Here is an 18,414-nt window from a genome sequence, read left to right on the forward strand (position 1 = left end):
GGATCCAGGAGTCCACAGAGGGTGCAAAATGCTGTTTCATTTTTCCTAAAAGTATGCAATTAGCTCATGTAATCAGCCTCCTAGGAACTTCCTCAAGTCCTATTTATACTTAGTCTTTGTCCTTTTTGTTTGTTTATTTGTTCGCTTTGTCTTTTTAGGGCTGCACCTGCAGCACGTGGAGGTTCCCAGGCTAGGGGGTGGAATTGGAGCTACAGCGACTGGCTTGCGCCACAGCCACTCATCCTCTTTTCTATCCTCTGCGTTCTCCACCCTCTAGGAGCCAAGCTTCTTCCAGATTATATAAGACCAGAGCCACAGAGATGCCTATAATAACTTCATACCAAAGAGTTTTCTTGGATCAGTATAATATCTATATTTCTAGGGACCTCATTTGTTAGGGGCTCAAGACTTATCAGAGTGGAGCATCTAGGAGTTCCTGTCATGGCTCAGTGGTTAACGACAAACCCAGCTAGCATCCATGAGGACACGGGTTCGATCCTTGGCCTCGCTCAGTGGGTTAAGGATCTAGTGTTGCTGTGAGCTGTGGTGTAGGTCACAGACACATTGCTATGACTGCAGCTTCAATTCAACCCCTAGCCTGGGAGCTTCCATATGCTGTAGGTGCAGCCCTAAAAAGCAATAAAATAAAATAAAATAGTACAAAACAGAAAAGACATAAGAAATGAAAAAGATACTTGGAGATTTGAACATTCATTACCAATGATTTTTTTTAAGTAGAAATGACATAATACAGTTTTTCCAAAAATCACTATTTTAGTTTATATTAGAGGGTAGAATGAGTTCCATTGAGATGCATGATTTACTCTGTCATTTATGCATTGAATTTGGTTAATAGCCATTCAGTATTTATGTCTCTCTCCAGTAGATGAGGGAGTCAGCTCGCAGTGAAAACTGACAGCTCTCCTATGCATCCTCCTCCCCCAAAACAAACAAAAGGAAAGTGATGCACCTTTATCATTTCCTCCCAGCACATCTCTGACCTCAGTTGTCTCATAGGCAGTGTTCTTTACCAAAGCACCCGCAAGTGTGGCTGGTTGACTGAATATTGGTACATGAGTTGATACCCAAAGACAAGTAAAAAAAAAAAAAAAAAAAAAAAAAAAAAAAAGAGTTCCCATCATGGTACAGCGGACACAAATCTGACTAGGAACCATGAGGTTGCAGGTTTGATCCCTGGCCTCGCTCAGTGGGTTAAGGATCCCGCATTACCCTGTGAGCTGCGGTGTGGGTCGCAGACGAGGCTCAGATCCTGCATTGGTATGGCTGTGGCGAAGGCTGGCAGCTACAGCTCGGATTAGACCCCTAGCCTGGGAACTTCCATATGCTGTAGGTGAGGCCCTAAAAAGCAAAAAAAAAAAAAAAGATAAATTAACCCTAGAATTATTATTTATGCAGAGTGGTTTGTGGAATATAGAAGATGAAGAAACATGTTTTTCATCATTAAAAATAAATATCATGAAAGGATAGGGTGCTGAATTTGGAAATTAAAAAATTTAGTTTGTGAGAGAACACTGTAAACCAACTATAATGGAAAAAATCATTTAAAAAACTGAATTAGTATAGCTATTATATATGTGAGTATAGGAAATTTTACGTATATAGAGAGATTTTGATAGGGTGAGGACTTTTTTTAGTTGAATTTTATTTTAAGATAATTATAGATTCACATGCAGTTTAAGAAATAAGACAGAGAGATCCTATGTGCCTTTTACCCAATTTCTAGCAATGGTAAAATCTTGCAAAAATAATAACATGTAATCAGAATATTGATACAGTCAGGGTAACAACATTGGCATTATCACAAGGATCCCTCGTGGTAATTTTTTAAAGTGACATCCCCCTCCCTCTGGATTCACCCTGGCAGACATTGATCTGTTCATTTCTGAAACTTGGCCATTTCAAGAATGTTATATATATGGAATCATTGTGGTGGTGTTTTTTTTTTTTCCCTCAGCATAATTCTGCAGATTCATCCAGGTGGTTGTCTGTGGCAATGTTTCGTTTTATTTCTGGGAAGTATTTCGCGGTATGGAGGTACCATGTTGGTTTAACCATTTTCCTTATTGGAGGACATCTGAGTTGTTTCCAGTTTGGTTGGCGGAGAAGGAGGGGCTGTTACAAATAAAGCTGCTATTGGAGTTCCTGTCATGGCGCAGAGGAAACGAATCCAGCTAGGAACCATGAGGTTGCGGGTTTGATCCCTGGCCTCGCTCAGTGGGTTAAGGATATGGCATGGCCATGGACCGTGGTGTAGGTCGCAGATGTGGCTTGGATCTGGCATTGCTGTGGTTGTAGTGTAGGCCAGCACCAATTAGACCCCTAGCCTGGGAACCTCCATATACTGTGGGTTTGGGGCCACCCCCCAAAAAAATTAATTAAGCTGCTATCAACATCTGTGTACATATTTTTGTGTGAACATAAGTTTTCATTGTGCTACAGTAAATGCCCAGAAGTACAATTACTGGGTCAAATGATAGTTACATATTTAGTTTCTTATGAAGCTACCAAACTGTTTTCCAGAGTGACTATACTAATTTTTATTCCCACTAGCAATGAATAAGAAATCCAACTTCTCCATTTTCTTGCCAATATTTGGTATTGTCTCTGTGTTTTATTTTAGCAATTCTGATAGAAGGAAAGTGCTATCTCACTGTGGTTTTAATCGGCCTATCCCTTATGGCTATTAGGATAGCCATATAGAATATCTTCTCCTGTGTATGTTTTCCATTTTTATGTACTCTTCAGTGAAATATGTCTTCATGTCTTTTCCCATGTTCTAACTGGATAGTTGGCTTTTGTACTGTTGAGTTTGAAACTTTTCTGTAAATTCTAGATATCAGCCCTTTGTCAGATATATGGTTTGCAGATATTTTCATTCCCTTTTTGCATCCTCTTAACATGTTCTTTTTATTATTGAAGTATGGTTAACTTACAATAATACACTAGTTTCAAGTGTATAACATAATAATTTGATATTTTCATGGACTATACAGCATAGAAAGTTATTATAAAACATAACTTGTTCTTTTGTAAATCAACTATTTTTAATTTCTGCAAAATCCATTTATCAGTTTTGCTTTCAGGGTTTGTGCTTTTGGTGTCAAGTCTAAGAAGTCTTTAACTAGCTCTATCCCAAAGATTTTCTTCTTTTTTCCTAAAGTGGTTATAGGTTTAGAATTGTTTCTGATCCATTTTTAGTTAATTTTTGTATAAGATGTGAGATTTAGGTCAGGGTTTATTTTTTTGCTTATGGACGTTCAATTGTTCCTGCACAATTTATTGAAAAAACTTTCTTCCATTTCTTTGGTTCCCCACCTTTGTGAAAATCAGTTGGGTACACTGGTGTGAATCTATTTCTCGGTTCTCTCTTCTGTTTCATTAATCCGTATGTCTATTCCTTGGCCTTATCACAAAGTCTTGTTTGTTGTAACTATATATCTCAAAATTAGGTAAACTGATTTCTCCTGATTTATCCTTCTATCTATAAATTTTAGAATAATATTTATATTTATAAAACTCTTGCTGGAATTTTGATATTAATTTGGGGAGAACTGAAGTCTTTATTATATTGAGCCTTCCACTCTATGAACATGGTATGGTATGCCTTTCCATTGTATTTAGATATTATTTGATTCCTTTTATCAACATTTTATAGTTTTCATTACATGAATCCTGTACATATTTGGTTAGATTTGTACCTAAGTGTCTCTGTTTTCATTTGTTATTTTTAAGTCATATTTTAATTTCAGTGTCTATATGTTAATCGCTGGCCTACAGAAACACAATTGCTATTTGCATGTTTATCTTGTAGCCTATGAACTGCTAAACTCAGTAAGTAGTTCTAGGAGTTTTTGATAGATTTTTTTATGATTTTCTACGTGGACAATTATGTCATCTGCAAATAGGGACTGTTTTATTTCCTCCTTTCCTATCTATATTACCTTTATTTTCTTTGTTGTTACTCCTTATCGCATTGGCTAGAAATCCCAGTACTATGTTGAATAAGCAATGATGAGAGCAGACATTTTTGCTTTGTTCCCAATTTTAATGGAAAGGGATTCAGTCTTTCGAGTCTTTCGACTTTAAATATAATTTTGGCTCTAGGTTTTTTATGGATATTTTTATCAAGTTGAGGAAGTTGATCTTTGTTCCTGTTTTTCTGACGATGTTTTCTATGATGAATGAATGTTGAATTTTGTCAAATTCTTTTCTATATTGGTTATATAATTATATGGTTTTTTTTTTCTTCTTTAGGTGTTAATATAGTGGATTATATTCATTGATTTTCAAATATTGGGGAGTTCCCGTCGTGGCACAGTGGTTAACGAATCCGACTAGGAACCATGAGGTTGCGGGTTCGGTCCCTGCCCTTGCTCAGTGGGTTAACGATCCGGCGTTGCCGTGAGCTGTGGTGTAGGTTGCAGACGCGGCTCGGATCCCGTGTTGCTGTGGCTCTGGCGTAGGCCGGTGGCTACAGCTCCGATTCAGCCCCTAGCCTGGGAACCTCCATATGCCGTGGGAGCGGCCCAAGAAATAGCAACAACAACAACAAAAAACAAACAACAAAAAACAAACAAAAAACAAATATTGAACCAGCCTTCCATCCTTGAAATAAACTCTACTTGGTCACCTTGTATAATTTTTATTATATATTCCTGAATTCTATTTACTAATATTTTGCTGATGATTTTTGTTTCTGTATTTATAGGGAATATTTGTAGTTTTCTTTTCTTTGTACTGTCTTTGATTTTTGAATTGGTGTAATAGTAGCTGTAAATTAGCCTAGAAGTGTTTCTTCCTGTTGTATTTTCTAGAAGAAATCATATATAACTGGGGATAATTTTCACCAAGTGTTTGATAGAATTTTTCAGTGAAATCATCTGGGCCTGAAGATTCCTTTTTTTTTTTTTGTCTTTTGTCTTTATAGGGCTGCGCCAGCAGCATATGGAGGTTCCCAGGCTAGGGGTCCAATCAGAGCTGTTGCTGCCAGCCTGTACCACAGCCACAGCAACGCGGGATCCGAGCCGCGTCTGCAACCTACACCACAGCTCACAGGGCAACGCTGGATCCTTAACCCACTGAGTGAGGCCAGGGATCAAACCTGCAACCTCATGGTTCCTAGTAGGATTTGTTTCCACTGCGCCAGGATGGGAACTCCCACTTTTTTTTTTGAAGTAACATATTAAATTTCCTCAAAAGTTTCAGAGCTGTTCATATTATCTATTTCATAATGAGCTGTGGTAGTTTGTGCTTTCCAAGGAATTGGTCCCTTTTGTCTAAGCATTTCCTTATTATAGTTTTGACGTCTACCCTGTTTCATTCCTAATATCAGTAATCATGTCTTTCCTGTTTTTCTTTGTAAGTTTCATCAATCTTTTCAAAGAACCAGCTCTTTGTTTTATTGATTTTTTTTCTATTTTTTTGTTATCAATTTCATTGATTTCTACATTTATCTTTTTTATTTCCTTCCTTCTGCTTGCTTTGCTTTTTCTTTTACTATGTTCTTAAAGTAGGAATATAGATTATTGATTTGAGACATTGCATTTTTTCTAACATATGCATTTAGTACTATAAATTTCTGTATTGGTATTATTTTAGTTGCATGCCACAAATTTGATATTTTTACGTAATTCTCTTTCAGTTCAATTTTTTGTTTGTTTGTTTTCCTTAGAGAATTCTTTTTGACTCATGGGTTATTTAAAAGTGTTTTTCCTTAATTCCAAAATGTTTGGAGATTTGACTGTTATCTTTCTATTATTTCTATTTTTATTCTATTTCTGTGGAAGAATAGACTGTATTATTTCAATTCTTTTAAATTTGTTAATATGCTTTATGATGCTAATCTATCTTGGTAGATGTTCCATAGCCTCTTGAAAACAATGTGTATTCTGCTCTTGGATGGAGTGTTCTAAAAATGCTGGTTGACGGTATTGTTAATTTTATTTTCTCTGAAGTATTTATTTATCTGAAATTAATATTGATACTCCTGCTTTCCTTTTATTAATATTTGAATTTATATATAATATTTATCCTTTCACTTTCAACCTGCCTATATTGCTGTATTTTGAAGTGGATTTCTTATAGACAACATTCTTTTTGAAGGATTATTTCTTCTTTTCTGTTTATTCTCCCTGCTTTGACAGTTCTCTTCCTGCAGCACATAAAAATTTTACACTTCCTTTGTCCACTATAGCTTTGAACGTGAAATATACCATCATTCTAGCTGATCATTCTGTAGATGAGATATCATTTTTTCCTTGGCTGCTTTTTAGGTTTTTCTTTGTCCTTACTTTTTAGGAATGTAATTGTAACATGTCTTGGCATGCGCTTCTTAGGCTTTATCATGTTTGGAGTTCACTCAGCTTCTCTTTTTTTTTTTAATTTTTTTATTTTCCCACTGTACAGCAAGGGGGTCAGGTTATCCTTACATGTATACATTACATTTACATTTTTTTCCCCCACCCTTTGTTCTGTTGCAACATGAGTATCTAGACCACTCAGCTTCTTAAATCTGTACATTTGCGGGGTTTTGCCAGATTTGGAAAATATTCAGTCATTGTTTCTTCGGGCGTTATTTGAGTTCTGCTTTCTTTCTCATCTCCTTCCAGGATCCCAATAACCCAAATATTAGATTTATAATCCATAAATCTCTGAGGATCTATTCAATTTTTTTTCAGTCTGTTTCGTCTTTGTTGTTTCAGATTGGATGATTTCTATTGTTCTGTCTTCCAGTTAACTACTTTTTTTGCTGTGCCCTCCATTCTGCTGTTGAGCTCATCTCCTGAGGTTTTTATCTTGGCTACTATATTTGTTAGTTCTTAAATTTTCATTTAGTACCTCTTTATATCTTTTATTCTTTGGCTGAGACTGTTTGGGTCTCCGCTGAATCTTTCTTTTTTTTTTCTTTCAAGCATATTCATAATTCCTCACCGAAGCCTTTTTAAATCATGGCTCATTTAAAATCCTTGTCAAAAAAGTCTAATATCTCTGTCATCTCAGTACTGGCATCTACAGATGATCTTTTTACATTCCATATGAGATCTTCCAGATTCATGGTATGACACATAGTTTAAGATTAAAACCTGGATTTTTAAAAAATTATTATTATTTTCTGAGAATTTTTTTATCGCATTTAAATCTTCTGTTTTAGTTGACTTTCCCTGTCATTGCTCCTCCAGGAAAATGGGGAGCACTGCCTCCTCACTGCAAGATGGAGATCGAAATCTAGGTTCCCCACTTCCCTTCCATTGACATCCAAGGAGTGGGCAGCTCCTCATTACTGCTTGCCAGGGTGGAGGAGTTCCCGCTCCCCACCTGGTGTCCGCTAATGGGATGGCCACATTCCTGTTGGTCAGTGGTAAAAGTCCTGACTCTACTATGCCTCCTCCTGACACCACCCCAATGGGAAGAGAAGGCTACTTCATTACTGGCCAATAGAGGTGGACATCCAGGCCCTGGACATGCTCACCACTGACTCCAAGGGTGGGACACATTGGCACCAGCCAGCAGAGATGAAGGTCCTGGCTCCCTATTTGGGCCTCCCTGATACCACCCCAGTGAGAAAGTTAGGGTGCCTCATTGCACCATCATGAAGTTTCACATCTACACTTCCCACTCATCCTTTGCTAGTGTGGGTGGCAGGGCACAGTTTCTCTGCGGTGTTTGGCTGGAATACAGTAATTGTCTGAAACTTGCCTATCTTCCTAGGATGCCCCTTTCCTGGTCTTTTGGCTAGAGAAACAGGTTTTTGTTGGGGCTTTTTGTTGTTGCTCTTTTTGTCTGTACCCATTGGCCTATCTGGGTTGTTAGCTAGCCTCTTGTCTCTAAATCTAGGGCAAATGAGACATAAAGATAATCCAGAGAACTCACCACTTTGTTTTTCCTCTGGCACTATGATCCTTAGCCAGTCTGCCTTCTGCTCTCCACCTTTCAGAGTTTTGTTATGTTTGTTTTATATACAGTGTCCAATTTTTTTCAGTTGTACTTAATGGAAAGAATAGAGGAAAGTATGTTTGTGGTTAGAAATTTAAGAAAACATTAGATCCAGGTCTCCCCTGGTGAATTCAGTTACTTAATTTTAACATATGTTCAAGGAATACCATTATATCAAGATTTTGGCATGGTTTTCCTTAAACTACTGAGATTAGTCTGTATTAGTTAAGGATAGAACTCATCTTATGTTAAAGTAATGATAGAGGTACACTACTTGTAGTAGCTAATCACAAGATAATCATTATTTTGACAGCAAAATAAAATCGTAATGTTTAAGAAAACAAGTATATTAAAATATACCAAAGTGATGATAATTTAATATTCTTTTTTATATATTCTTTAAGTTGATGTGTTCTTCTACTATTAGCTTTAGGGGGAAAAAAAAACCATAAAAATCTAAATTTTTTCCAAAGTAAATTGCTGTTCTCAATGACTATATGTATCTGTAGATTTTCAAGGTTAAAAAATTATTTTAATTCATTGAATATTTATTAAAAACATAGTATGTGTCAGATATTATGCTGGAGAGATAATGATGAAAAAAATGCAGTTTCCAACTTAAACATAGTGTTCTCCTACAATGAAATATTAAAATAAAAACCAAATTTGAATCTTTTATGAAAGCATTTTGTATGTTTTTATGAATAATGCCACCCAGGAAAACTAGAATATTATCTTTTGAGTATATTATTCCAAATACTATGCAGAGAAAGACAGACTTCTCAAGCAGCAGCACTTAACACTAATGTTTATTAAAATTAAATTGAAAACAAAAATGATATTATAAAATGTGCCATTCATGTAGTACATATATCAGTAGTTTCTGAAATACCTCATAGATTTTTAATATTGGTTTAAAGTGTAACATAGTTTAGACAGTGTTACCCAATGATGGACATGACTACTAATGGTTTATATTAGTTGAAAGCTGTACAATCATCCAAGGACTCTGTTAGTGTTAGAATAATAATTTACCAAGACAATTACCACATACTAGAATTTTTTTGCAGCTCTAATTCAGTATTATTAATAATGGATAAAATTGCACTTTTCTCAGGTTGCTGTGGGCAGCGGGGAATTATTTCAATGAATATTTCAGCACATTATTTTAATCATTGTTCCACCAAATCCAAGTGGGCAATATTTTATAGTTCTTAATTCAGTCTACTAAGAAGCCATGGTCATTAAATTGCAAACTATTTGTAGTAAGGTCTATCCTGTGATTTATAAGCCTTGTTAAAAACAGTGTAAAAGAATGCAAACTGTGCCATTAATACTTGTAATTTGATGCTGCATTTGTTGCTAAACTCCCAGTGATTAATGTTTTTAGTAGAAGGGAGAACATTGTAAAGAAAGCAGGACTGAATGTTACAATGCCTAAAATATGAGAATGTTACTATTTTAAGTTTTGTTCTTTTGTAGAGGAAACGTGTATACAAACACAATTGTAAAATATAAATACCTCTAAGATTATCTTAATTTTCTAATGAGACCAAAGGAATAAATATTTAATTTTGTCATTTATTAATTTAAAAGATGTAAATTTATCATCGTTTGTAATATATAATGCCATTCGTGTTCCTGACGGATTGAATAGAGAAAAATGTAATTCTATAAACAAAAAATGTATGAAACTTTTAAAAATTTATTTCGTAAACGATCTGTGAATTTATATAACTTGAAAAATGCATTTCCAGTTCACATTGTTGTTGATAGTTATTATTCTTTTTAATTTTCCCGTTACTAGCCAGTTGCACGATTTCTGGCGTTTGGATTACTGGGAAGATGATCTTCGTCGAAGGAGACGGTTTGTCCGTAATGCATTTGGCTCCACTCATGCGGAAGCATTGCTCAAAGCTGCAATAGAGTACGGTGAGTAGCAGTGCCTCTCACACAGAGATACTTGTGGATGTGAGGTGGCGACTCTTCTAGGTTGATCATTTTTTTTCCACCAGCATTTAAAATTCTCTATATCTTGTGGTTGCAAGAGTGGGGAGGGTGGGAGTTGGATGGACCAGGAGTTTGGGGTTAGTAGATGCAAACTATTACATTTAGAATGGAGAAGCCATGAGGTCCTGCGGTATAAGCACAGGGAACTATATCCAATCTCTGTGATAGAATGTGATGGAAGATAATATGAGAAAAAGAGTGTATATTTATGTATGACAGGGTCACTTTGCTGTACAGCAGAAATTGACACAACATTGTATATCAACTATACTTTATAAAAGTTTAAAAATAAAAAATAAAATTTTCCATGTCATAGGTCAACAGTGTTACGTCTGCTTTATCCTTCAGATCATTTAGGTTACGCTTAATCAATCCAAGATTTCCCCATTTGGTATATTAGACGCTTCAGTTTCTTTGTAATAGATTAGAAGACTCTGCATAGCTGGTTGTTACCCAACATCCTTCTCGTATAGCCTAAAATAAGAGTGAACTCATTTTCCTTCTGAGTACTTTTCAAACTTTGATCTTTGATCACTGAAAAGAAGAAAAAATGAACTTTTGTTATTATATATTCAGATTTATATATTTCTAATTATAATTTATATGTGCATGTGTGTATATACACAAATGTCTGCTGTGTGAGTATATGTATGTACATGCTGTGTATATATATGTGCACAGTTAGGTGTGTTGCTATATATACATATAGCAGTACATATATATGTGTGTGTGTGTATTTAACTGAAACAAATGTGTTATTAATAATCTCATTACATGGCATTCTCTAATTTGACCCTATTCTATTCTATTATTTTCAGTCTAATAAAGTAAATCATGTCTCAATATCCCTGTTTAAGTTACCAACCTTCCAGTGGATTGCAAATAAATTTTGAAAAAGAGCATCCTACATTATAGAGATCATCAATTTTGTGACACTACAGTAGAGTTATAGTCTAAATTGTCCTTTACAAAATGCACAATAAATAGTAAATATCAAAATAATTTTTGTATTTTAATTAAAATGCTTCTACTCTAGAATCCTGTCCACCAAGAAGTATGCATAAGACTGTTCTATCTATCCACCTAGTTTCAAATGTTCTAACAAGTTTGAGTTTGATTAATCATATCGTAATTTTATAAATCATACACACTCAGAAAATACTATTATTAAACACTGTCCATATATTTTTGTTATTAACTACTTTTCTTCTCACAATCACTTATATTTATATTTATTTGAGAGTAATGAATGAGCCATATGCTTTCAGATTTATCATAGTTTATAACATAGAATGCCATTTGTATTCTTGATGGATTGAACAGGGAAAATATTTAATCCTAATAAAAAGAAAATGTGCATAGCTTTTAAAATTTACTATGTGAGTAGTCTGAACTTATATAACTTAGTAAGGCTCAAAACATAAATATTTGAGGATTTCACATGGAACTATTATACCTAAGATAAAGTTACAAATTAACTTTATACAATGAAAGTAACTACAGGAGAGAATATGGTAAAAAAAAAAAATTACAGCTGACTTGTACTATAGGGGATTTCTTTAATCAACTCAAAAAAAAAAAATCACCTAAGGTTTAGCAACCAAGGATCTAGCACTACCTTAAAATAGGTTATTATCGTTATGCTCTTATGGGAAGAGATTCTTAGAAATATTTACTTAAAGTGGCATGCTTTATAATTTGAAATGAAAATTTTGGAACTTCATTTCACCCAACCATTTAGGCTTTTTCACCAATTCATCTTGAATTCACCTCATTTGAAATTAGACACATCTAGACACAATTTGTAGTAGAGTTAGGCTAGAGTGATATTACTAGTGACACTGAGTTGCCAAAACTTTAATTACGTGGGATTCACATTTTACTACGTTCAGCATGCGTCAGGTTTCTTTTAAAAGGAGTCTCTTAGAAAAATATTTCTTTTGGTTCTTTGTAAAAATGAGTGCCTTAACTTTTATGTTCAGTGTGTAAAATGTCTTTGTTATTAAGCCTGTGCCAAAGCTTAAGCCAGTGCCAGTGTCAGAAGAAAAATTTTTTAAAAATTAGCATCTTTTTTTAAGACTGATTCTCATGTTTTAGAAACATAGCAACCATTGTTAGTAAATCTAAACTAAAAAATACTATTCTAAGTTTGAAATACATGACGAAGGATATGGGTGATGCTAAACATCCTCCGTGTGTAGTATAAGTGTATTTTAAAATATGTAGTGGTTTATGAGCTTTAAACCCTGGATCATCAGCAGTATTCAGAACCTAGTATCCCTCCTGAGTTGGCTTCTTTGATAAAGGGAAAGTAGGGTATGAACAAAGGCCAAGTATATGCCATAAAATATTCAGCACCTCAACGTGGTACCCATTGCAGAATTACTGTGTTTCCATTCTCAGGGTTAAGGTTGGGTAGTGGAAGACAAAAGAGAACTCAAACAATTCTGCCTTCAAACACAGTCCTAGAGCACACCTCTTCCACTTCACATCTGTGGGCTCTTGGCAGCAGGTAGAGAGTAGAATATGGAAGATGAGAGGAGGTCAGGGGAAAGTGCTCCCTGAAGGGTCTGTGCATGAAAGTAGAAGGAGGCGCTGCAGATTGCCAGGAGAGAAACATAGTATTATATCTTCTTCCAAACTCTTCGTATGCCTTCCAACCTATGCACGAAGCATTTCTTCAGAAGAAATAGGAAGTAAATGTCAGTCATTATTACAAAGCACTTCATCCAATAAAAAATAGATGTCGAAAGACTTAATTGAAAACATATACTGTATATTTTAGAGAAAGCTTTTGTATTCACAGAACATTCATATAAAAGTAGCAAAACCCAGCCCATCTTCTGGCTACTCTGCCTGCCATTAAACATGTGTTCTAAGTACCTTAAAGTCTGGCAGTGTATGGACTAACATCCAGATGATTTAATGTTTTGGTTCGTGTAGACAGAGATAAAGGGTATATTTATAGCACAAACCTTCAAATTTTCTAGAACAAACTGAAATTCAATTTATTCCTCCCTCTGTATTAAATAGTTATGGTATTTCAGATTTTATCTTGAAAGTTAAACATTTAATGCACAGAAACTCTGCTGTGATCTGCAGTCAAAATTTTTTTCTATTCATCTACATCACGACAACTAAACTGTTTTAGGAACAAAAGAATATTTTATAAACGGAACTTTCAGTATGGCTAGAAGTATTTGAATCAATGATCGAAGTTTTCAGAATTTTAAACAAGTTGTACAAGCTGAGGGAATAATTTAAAATTACTTAAATAGGGAATATTTACATGGCTATCAAAGCAATCCCTGCAGTTTGCTCACCTGTCATGTCTCTCTGTTTCTGTAGTGCACTGTTTTAAGAATGTGAGCCTAGGAGCCATGGCTCAGTGGTTAACAAACCTGACTAGTATACATGAGGATGCAGGTTTGATCCCTGGCCTTGCTGAGTGGGTTAAGAATCCAGCATTGCTGTGAGCTGTGATGTGTAGGTCACAGATGCGGCTCGGATCCCAGGTCCCTGTAGCTATGGTGTGGGCTGGCAGCTGCAGCTCCCATTAGACCCCTAGCCTGGGAACCTCCATATGTCATGGGTGCAGCCTTAAAAAGACAAAAAAAAAAAAAAAAGAATGTGAGCCTATATTAATATAATAGAACTAAAACTGAATTTGCAAACATAATGTTTTCATAAAAATGTTTTGAATCACTTGACTTTTCCTCAGTCAGTCAAACATTACAGATTAAATTATAGTTAAACTTTCATGTGATGGACAGAAGCATTTAGCTGTAATTTAAATTTCATGATACTCTTTTTAGGCAATTTATTTGGAGCCACAAAACGAATTTATTAACAATATTTTCTTTTAAATGAGTAAATAATCAGTATTGCATATATTTTCAAGGAGACATAAAGGACAGTTATTTTATTTCATATTTACTTTGAAAAGCTTTCTCTTCCATTTCATTATTAAAACTTTGGGTTGACCTTTTTTGGTTGGAAAACATCCGTAACACTGATGGAGTTTTTCATGCTTCTTAGTAATACTAATGAGTTGAATAATTTATGAGGTTGTCATGTGCAAAAGATTTGGTGTGATTTGATATACTTTCAGCCTCTGGTGTTGGAATGTGATTAATAAAAACCTAGAGGCGTGTGATTTTTTTTCCTGGTGTTTAATGCTCTAATTTCATATGTATTGAATGTGTTATTTAGGTGTTTTCTCATAATAAAATCTCATACAAGTGCAAATTTAATTGATTAGTAGAAATTTTACAAACCGTAGCAATGGAAGAACATAAGGAAAATATTTTAGAACTCATAAATTCATCTTCTGACCTGCAAGGTTTTCTTATTCAGGGAAAATTAGCTAATAAGGAAATGATTGAAAAAGAAGGGTTTTGTATATTGTTTGTATATTTAAATAAAACCTAGACTAGACAAATTCTGGTGTACTTCTCGTGCTGAACGATTATGCTGTCAAAGAATAGTATAAAATCTTAATAAGTTTGGTCGTCTTTGTTGACTGTCAATTATCATTTAGGACTCTCTTTCCCTTCCATGAAAATATAGTGGAACAATGTTTCATCAGAGCCTAAGATCTCAAGCTCCCCATGTCTGTGATCAAAGACATCATCTTAAATAGGTCTGATCTGGCGTCACAGAAGAGGGCAGGCTGTTTTAGCCGGAGGAAAAAAAAAACAAGGAGCAAAAATGACAAAGTTAATCAGTCACTTCTTTGGCAATAAATAATAAGATATGCTGAGAACTGCAAATGAGAACATCCTTAGGTTCCTCAGAGATGTGTCTGCTTAACACCTGATTTATCTAAGCTTGTGAAGCCATCAAGATATGACCTTGATGAATAAAAAGTAGCTCTGTAATGAATCTGGAATTAAATTAGTTTTGATGGTGTATGCATGGCTACTGTAATGTGCTACTTGCAGTCATCAAGAAATAAGAAAAGCACTGAGAATAAAAAATACCAGTGCAGCTGTATACAGTTGCTGAGAAAGGAGCTTCAGATTATGACTTCATTTATTCTGACTCTAATTTTTTGAGTTTACACTTAGAGTATTTGAGAAAGATGATTTGATTTTTTTTAACCTAATAATCTATTATTTGTACCATGTAGCATTTCTAGCAAACATCTTATTGATGTTCATTGATAAGTCTATTTTAGTTGGTGTATTATTAATTAAATCTTCAAATAGGGAATGAAATAGATGAGCTGATTATTGTTAAATAATTTATTTAAAAGTTAATAATGTAAATTTTTATGAGAGAGAGAAGAGAAAGACGTACAGAATCATTTTCAGCTCTTTTTGATGCCAATGTCATATTTCAATATCATGATCTTGGTTTTGTAGCCTCTTAAAATAATTAAAATGGATAACATAAATGCTTATTATGAAGTATAAACTATTTTATATTATTATTAAAATGAATAATAATTCATTTAAATTACAAAATATGCTTATAAAATACATTTTGAAGATTTTATATAACAGCATTTTCATATCAGCAAAGATTTTCAACAACTTCCCTGTTTTTATGTTGAAGCTTCAGATGATAAGCTTTAAAGTGATTTGGAGGGAGTTCCCATCATGGCACAGTGGAAATGATTCTGAGTAGGAACCATGAGGTTTCGGCTTCGATCCCTGGCCTCGCTCAGTGGGTTAAGGATCCAGCATTGCCAATCTGGCATTGCTGTGGCTGTGGTGTAGGCCAGCAGCTGCTGTGGCTTCAATTGGACACCTAGGCCGAGAACCCCCATATGCCGCAAGTGTGGCCCAAAAAAAGGAAAAAAAGAAAGAAAGAAAGTGATTTGGAGGAATCAAGTAGCTTCATTAATTTAAAAGCATTTATTGAATATCTTCTACATGCCATGCATGTGCTAAATGTTGGCTTCCGAGACTGAGACACAGTGTCTGCCTTCAAACAGCACATAGTTCAGTGCAATACTTTTTAGCAAGGTAGATGTCAGGGTGCACTTCCAGCATCTAAAGGGTAGAGACAAAAAATGCTACTGAAATATCCTACCATTCACAAGACAGCTCTCCAGAATGATAACCAAAACTAAGCCCCAAATGTCAGTAGTACAGAGGTTGCAAAATCCTGGTTTAGTGCAAAGAAATAAGCAATTATCATGGAGGGAGGTAGTACTTCATAAAGGAACACAGGGAAAGATAACTGACTCTGGCTCAGTCGGTTGGAGTTGGCTTCACAGAAACACCTGTGAACTCACTTAAGAGAAAATAAGGAATTTACCAAATGAGCATGCAAGGGAATAACGGAAAGCGTCCAAACGTGGAAGATAATTGATTCATTTCAAAGTATACGCACAGTATTTTAACCACATTCATTCATCCTTTTCAGTAGCAGCACTGAAGAATAATAGTCTATGGAATAGGTCTGTAAGTGTAATATTTGCAAATTCTGAAATAGTTTTTTTATGCCTGTACTTCACTCCAGTTAGAGCATCAAAACGTATTAAAGATCAGGAAGCAGCAAAATTATATTAATTGATCTATTGCTAAGTGGCGTAAAACTACTCATAATCTTGCTAATGTTTTTAGACTAGTTTTATAAGTTGTACACAAAATCACACTTATAGTTACAATACAGCATGATAGATATTTTCACCAAGGTCTATTAAAAATGCTGTGTGAGCTCAGTGAAAGGGGCTTCCTAACAGAAGAAATAAATTGCAGCTAGACTTGAAGGGGTGAATGGAGATCTTCCCAAGCCAGTAAGTGAGGTGGTGACAATGTGGGGAAAAGAACCATCGATACAATGTACTGTGTCCAGCACCAGAAAATGGTGCTGTGTGATGGAAGCCAGGATAGAATGGGTAGATCATACACAGATGAGACTGAAAGGCTGTTTCGAGCTACACTGAAAAGGGATTTGTCAATAGGGAGAGCCAGTAAAGGATTTTTATTTGAGGAAATAACAGACCATAGAAATTAAGTGGCATATTGAGAAATGGTAGATAGAGCAAAAACTCAGTCTAAATACCATTCTCTCTCCATACAGTGCTGCTATAGATACATTTAGAATGTTCCTAAGCGAAAAGGCATTATTGAATGCTTCCCCTCTCTAAAGTTTACCTGCTAAATTTTGGCCTTCTTGTGTATCCTTTCATCTACAGAGATTTATCAGTGTAGATGAACTCAGTGTCATTCATAGACTGTGCATTCAACGTCATTTATTTATTTTATTTTATTTTATTTTATTTTTGTTTTAGGGCTGCACCCATGGCATGTAAAAGTTCCCAGGCTAGGGGTTGAGTCAGAGCTACAGCTGCTGGCCTACACCACAGCCACAGCAATGCCAGATCCACGCTGTATCTGAGATCTGCACCACAGCTCACAGCAACACCAGATCCTTAACCCGCTGAGCGAGGCCAGGGATCGAACCCGCGTCCTCATGGATACTAGTCAGGTTCTTAATCTGTTGAGCTACAACAGGAACTCCCTCAACATCATTTATAAAAACATAATTTAAAATATCTTTGGTGTTTTTAAAAGTGCTTTATATCTCCTATACTAGCACCAACTCTGAGTTATTCCATTTTTTATAATTAAAGAGAAATTCCTATTTATTACTCCTTCCTTCCCTGTCTCTGAGCCAGTTGCTTACTATCCAGAACATCTCCTACCCCCATTTCTCAGAGTTTTAAAGTAAATTTTCCACACTGAATTTTGTGACAGGCTTCAAAAAAGAAGCACTAAGCATCATTCCCCAGGTTAGTGCCATCCAATGCCAGACGAAGTCTCCCCACTCTCTCAGCCCTCGTTCAGGTTGTTCAGTTATTCTTCTCTTTCATTCCAAAAGTTGCCAAAACTTTCTTCCTTCCATTCTGCTATTCATCTGCTATCTCCACCTCTTGACGCATGATGAAAGGTTTTCTTTTGCTTTTTCCTTCCTTCCTTCCTTCCACATTCCGTTCCTTCCTTCCTTCCACATTCCGTTCCTTCCTGAAAAGAAGCACGGTCATTGTTGAAAATCTAAAAAGTGCCACAAATTTTTAAGGGGGTGGGGGCGTGGGGGAGTCATTCATAGACAACCACGTAAAGATGTGTGTATTTCATGCTAGTCTTTTTCTAAGAATACTTGAACATGGGGACCAAGCACTATGCTCTTCACTTAGTCATAAGATGGGTAAATAATGCCGTATCTCTGATCCTTATAGTAAGAGGGTTCCAAACTGGCCCAAGTTTTCTATATGTTTTACCATTTTTTTCCACAAGTAATGTGTGCTGTGTGATTTTTTAATGTAATGAAATTCTATTTAAAACATTTTAAAATTGCCCTGACTTTTAAATGGCTGATCAAAATCCTACCACATAATATTCCATCTAAAATGAAGAGATTCTACATTTATCATCATGTATATCCTTAAAATATGGCTTCTCAAAATTTCCTTTAAAAAGCGTAGAATGCAGTTTT

At 35.3% G+C, this 18,414-nt stretch overlaps 1 protein-coding gene across 21 annotated transcripts in view; it reads left to right on the forward strand.

Moving 5' to 3' along the window:
* NBEA (neurobeachin) overlaps nucleotides 1–18,414 on the forward strand; it is a 644,629-nt gene that overhangs the window by 389,218 nt on the left and 236,997 nt on the right. For all 21 annotated transcript variants that reach the window (XR_014819172.1, XR_014819171.1, XM_021065197.2 and 18 more), the window contains one exon: nucleotides 9,761–9,885. Coding sequence is in view for 19 of the 21 variants with exons in the window: in XM_021065197.2 (XP_020920856.2) it covers nucleotides 9,761–9,885 (125 nt within the window). In the remaining 2 variants the exon portion in view is untranslated. The remainder of the gene's footprint in view (nucleotides 1–9,760; nucleotides 9,886–18,414) is intronic.

This window comes from Sus scrofa, chromosome 11, assembly GCF_054392235.1.
Source record: "Sus scrofa isolate SSC_HxYL_T2T_F1_AM1 chromosome 11, Sscrofa_HxYL_maternal_Yorkshire_Landrace_v2.0, whole genome shotgun sequence".
Classification (NCBI taxonomy): Eukaryota; Metazoa; Chordata; class Mammalia; order Artiodactyla; family Suidae; genus Sus; species Sus scrofa.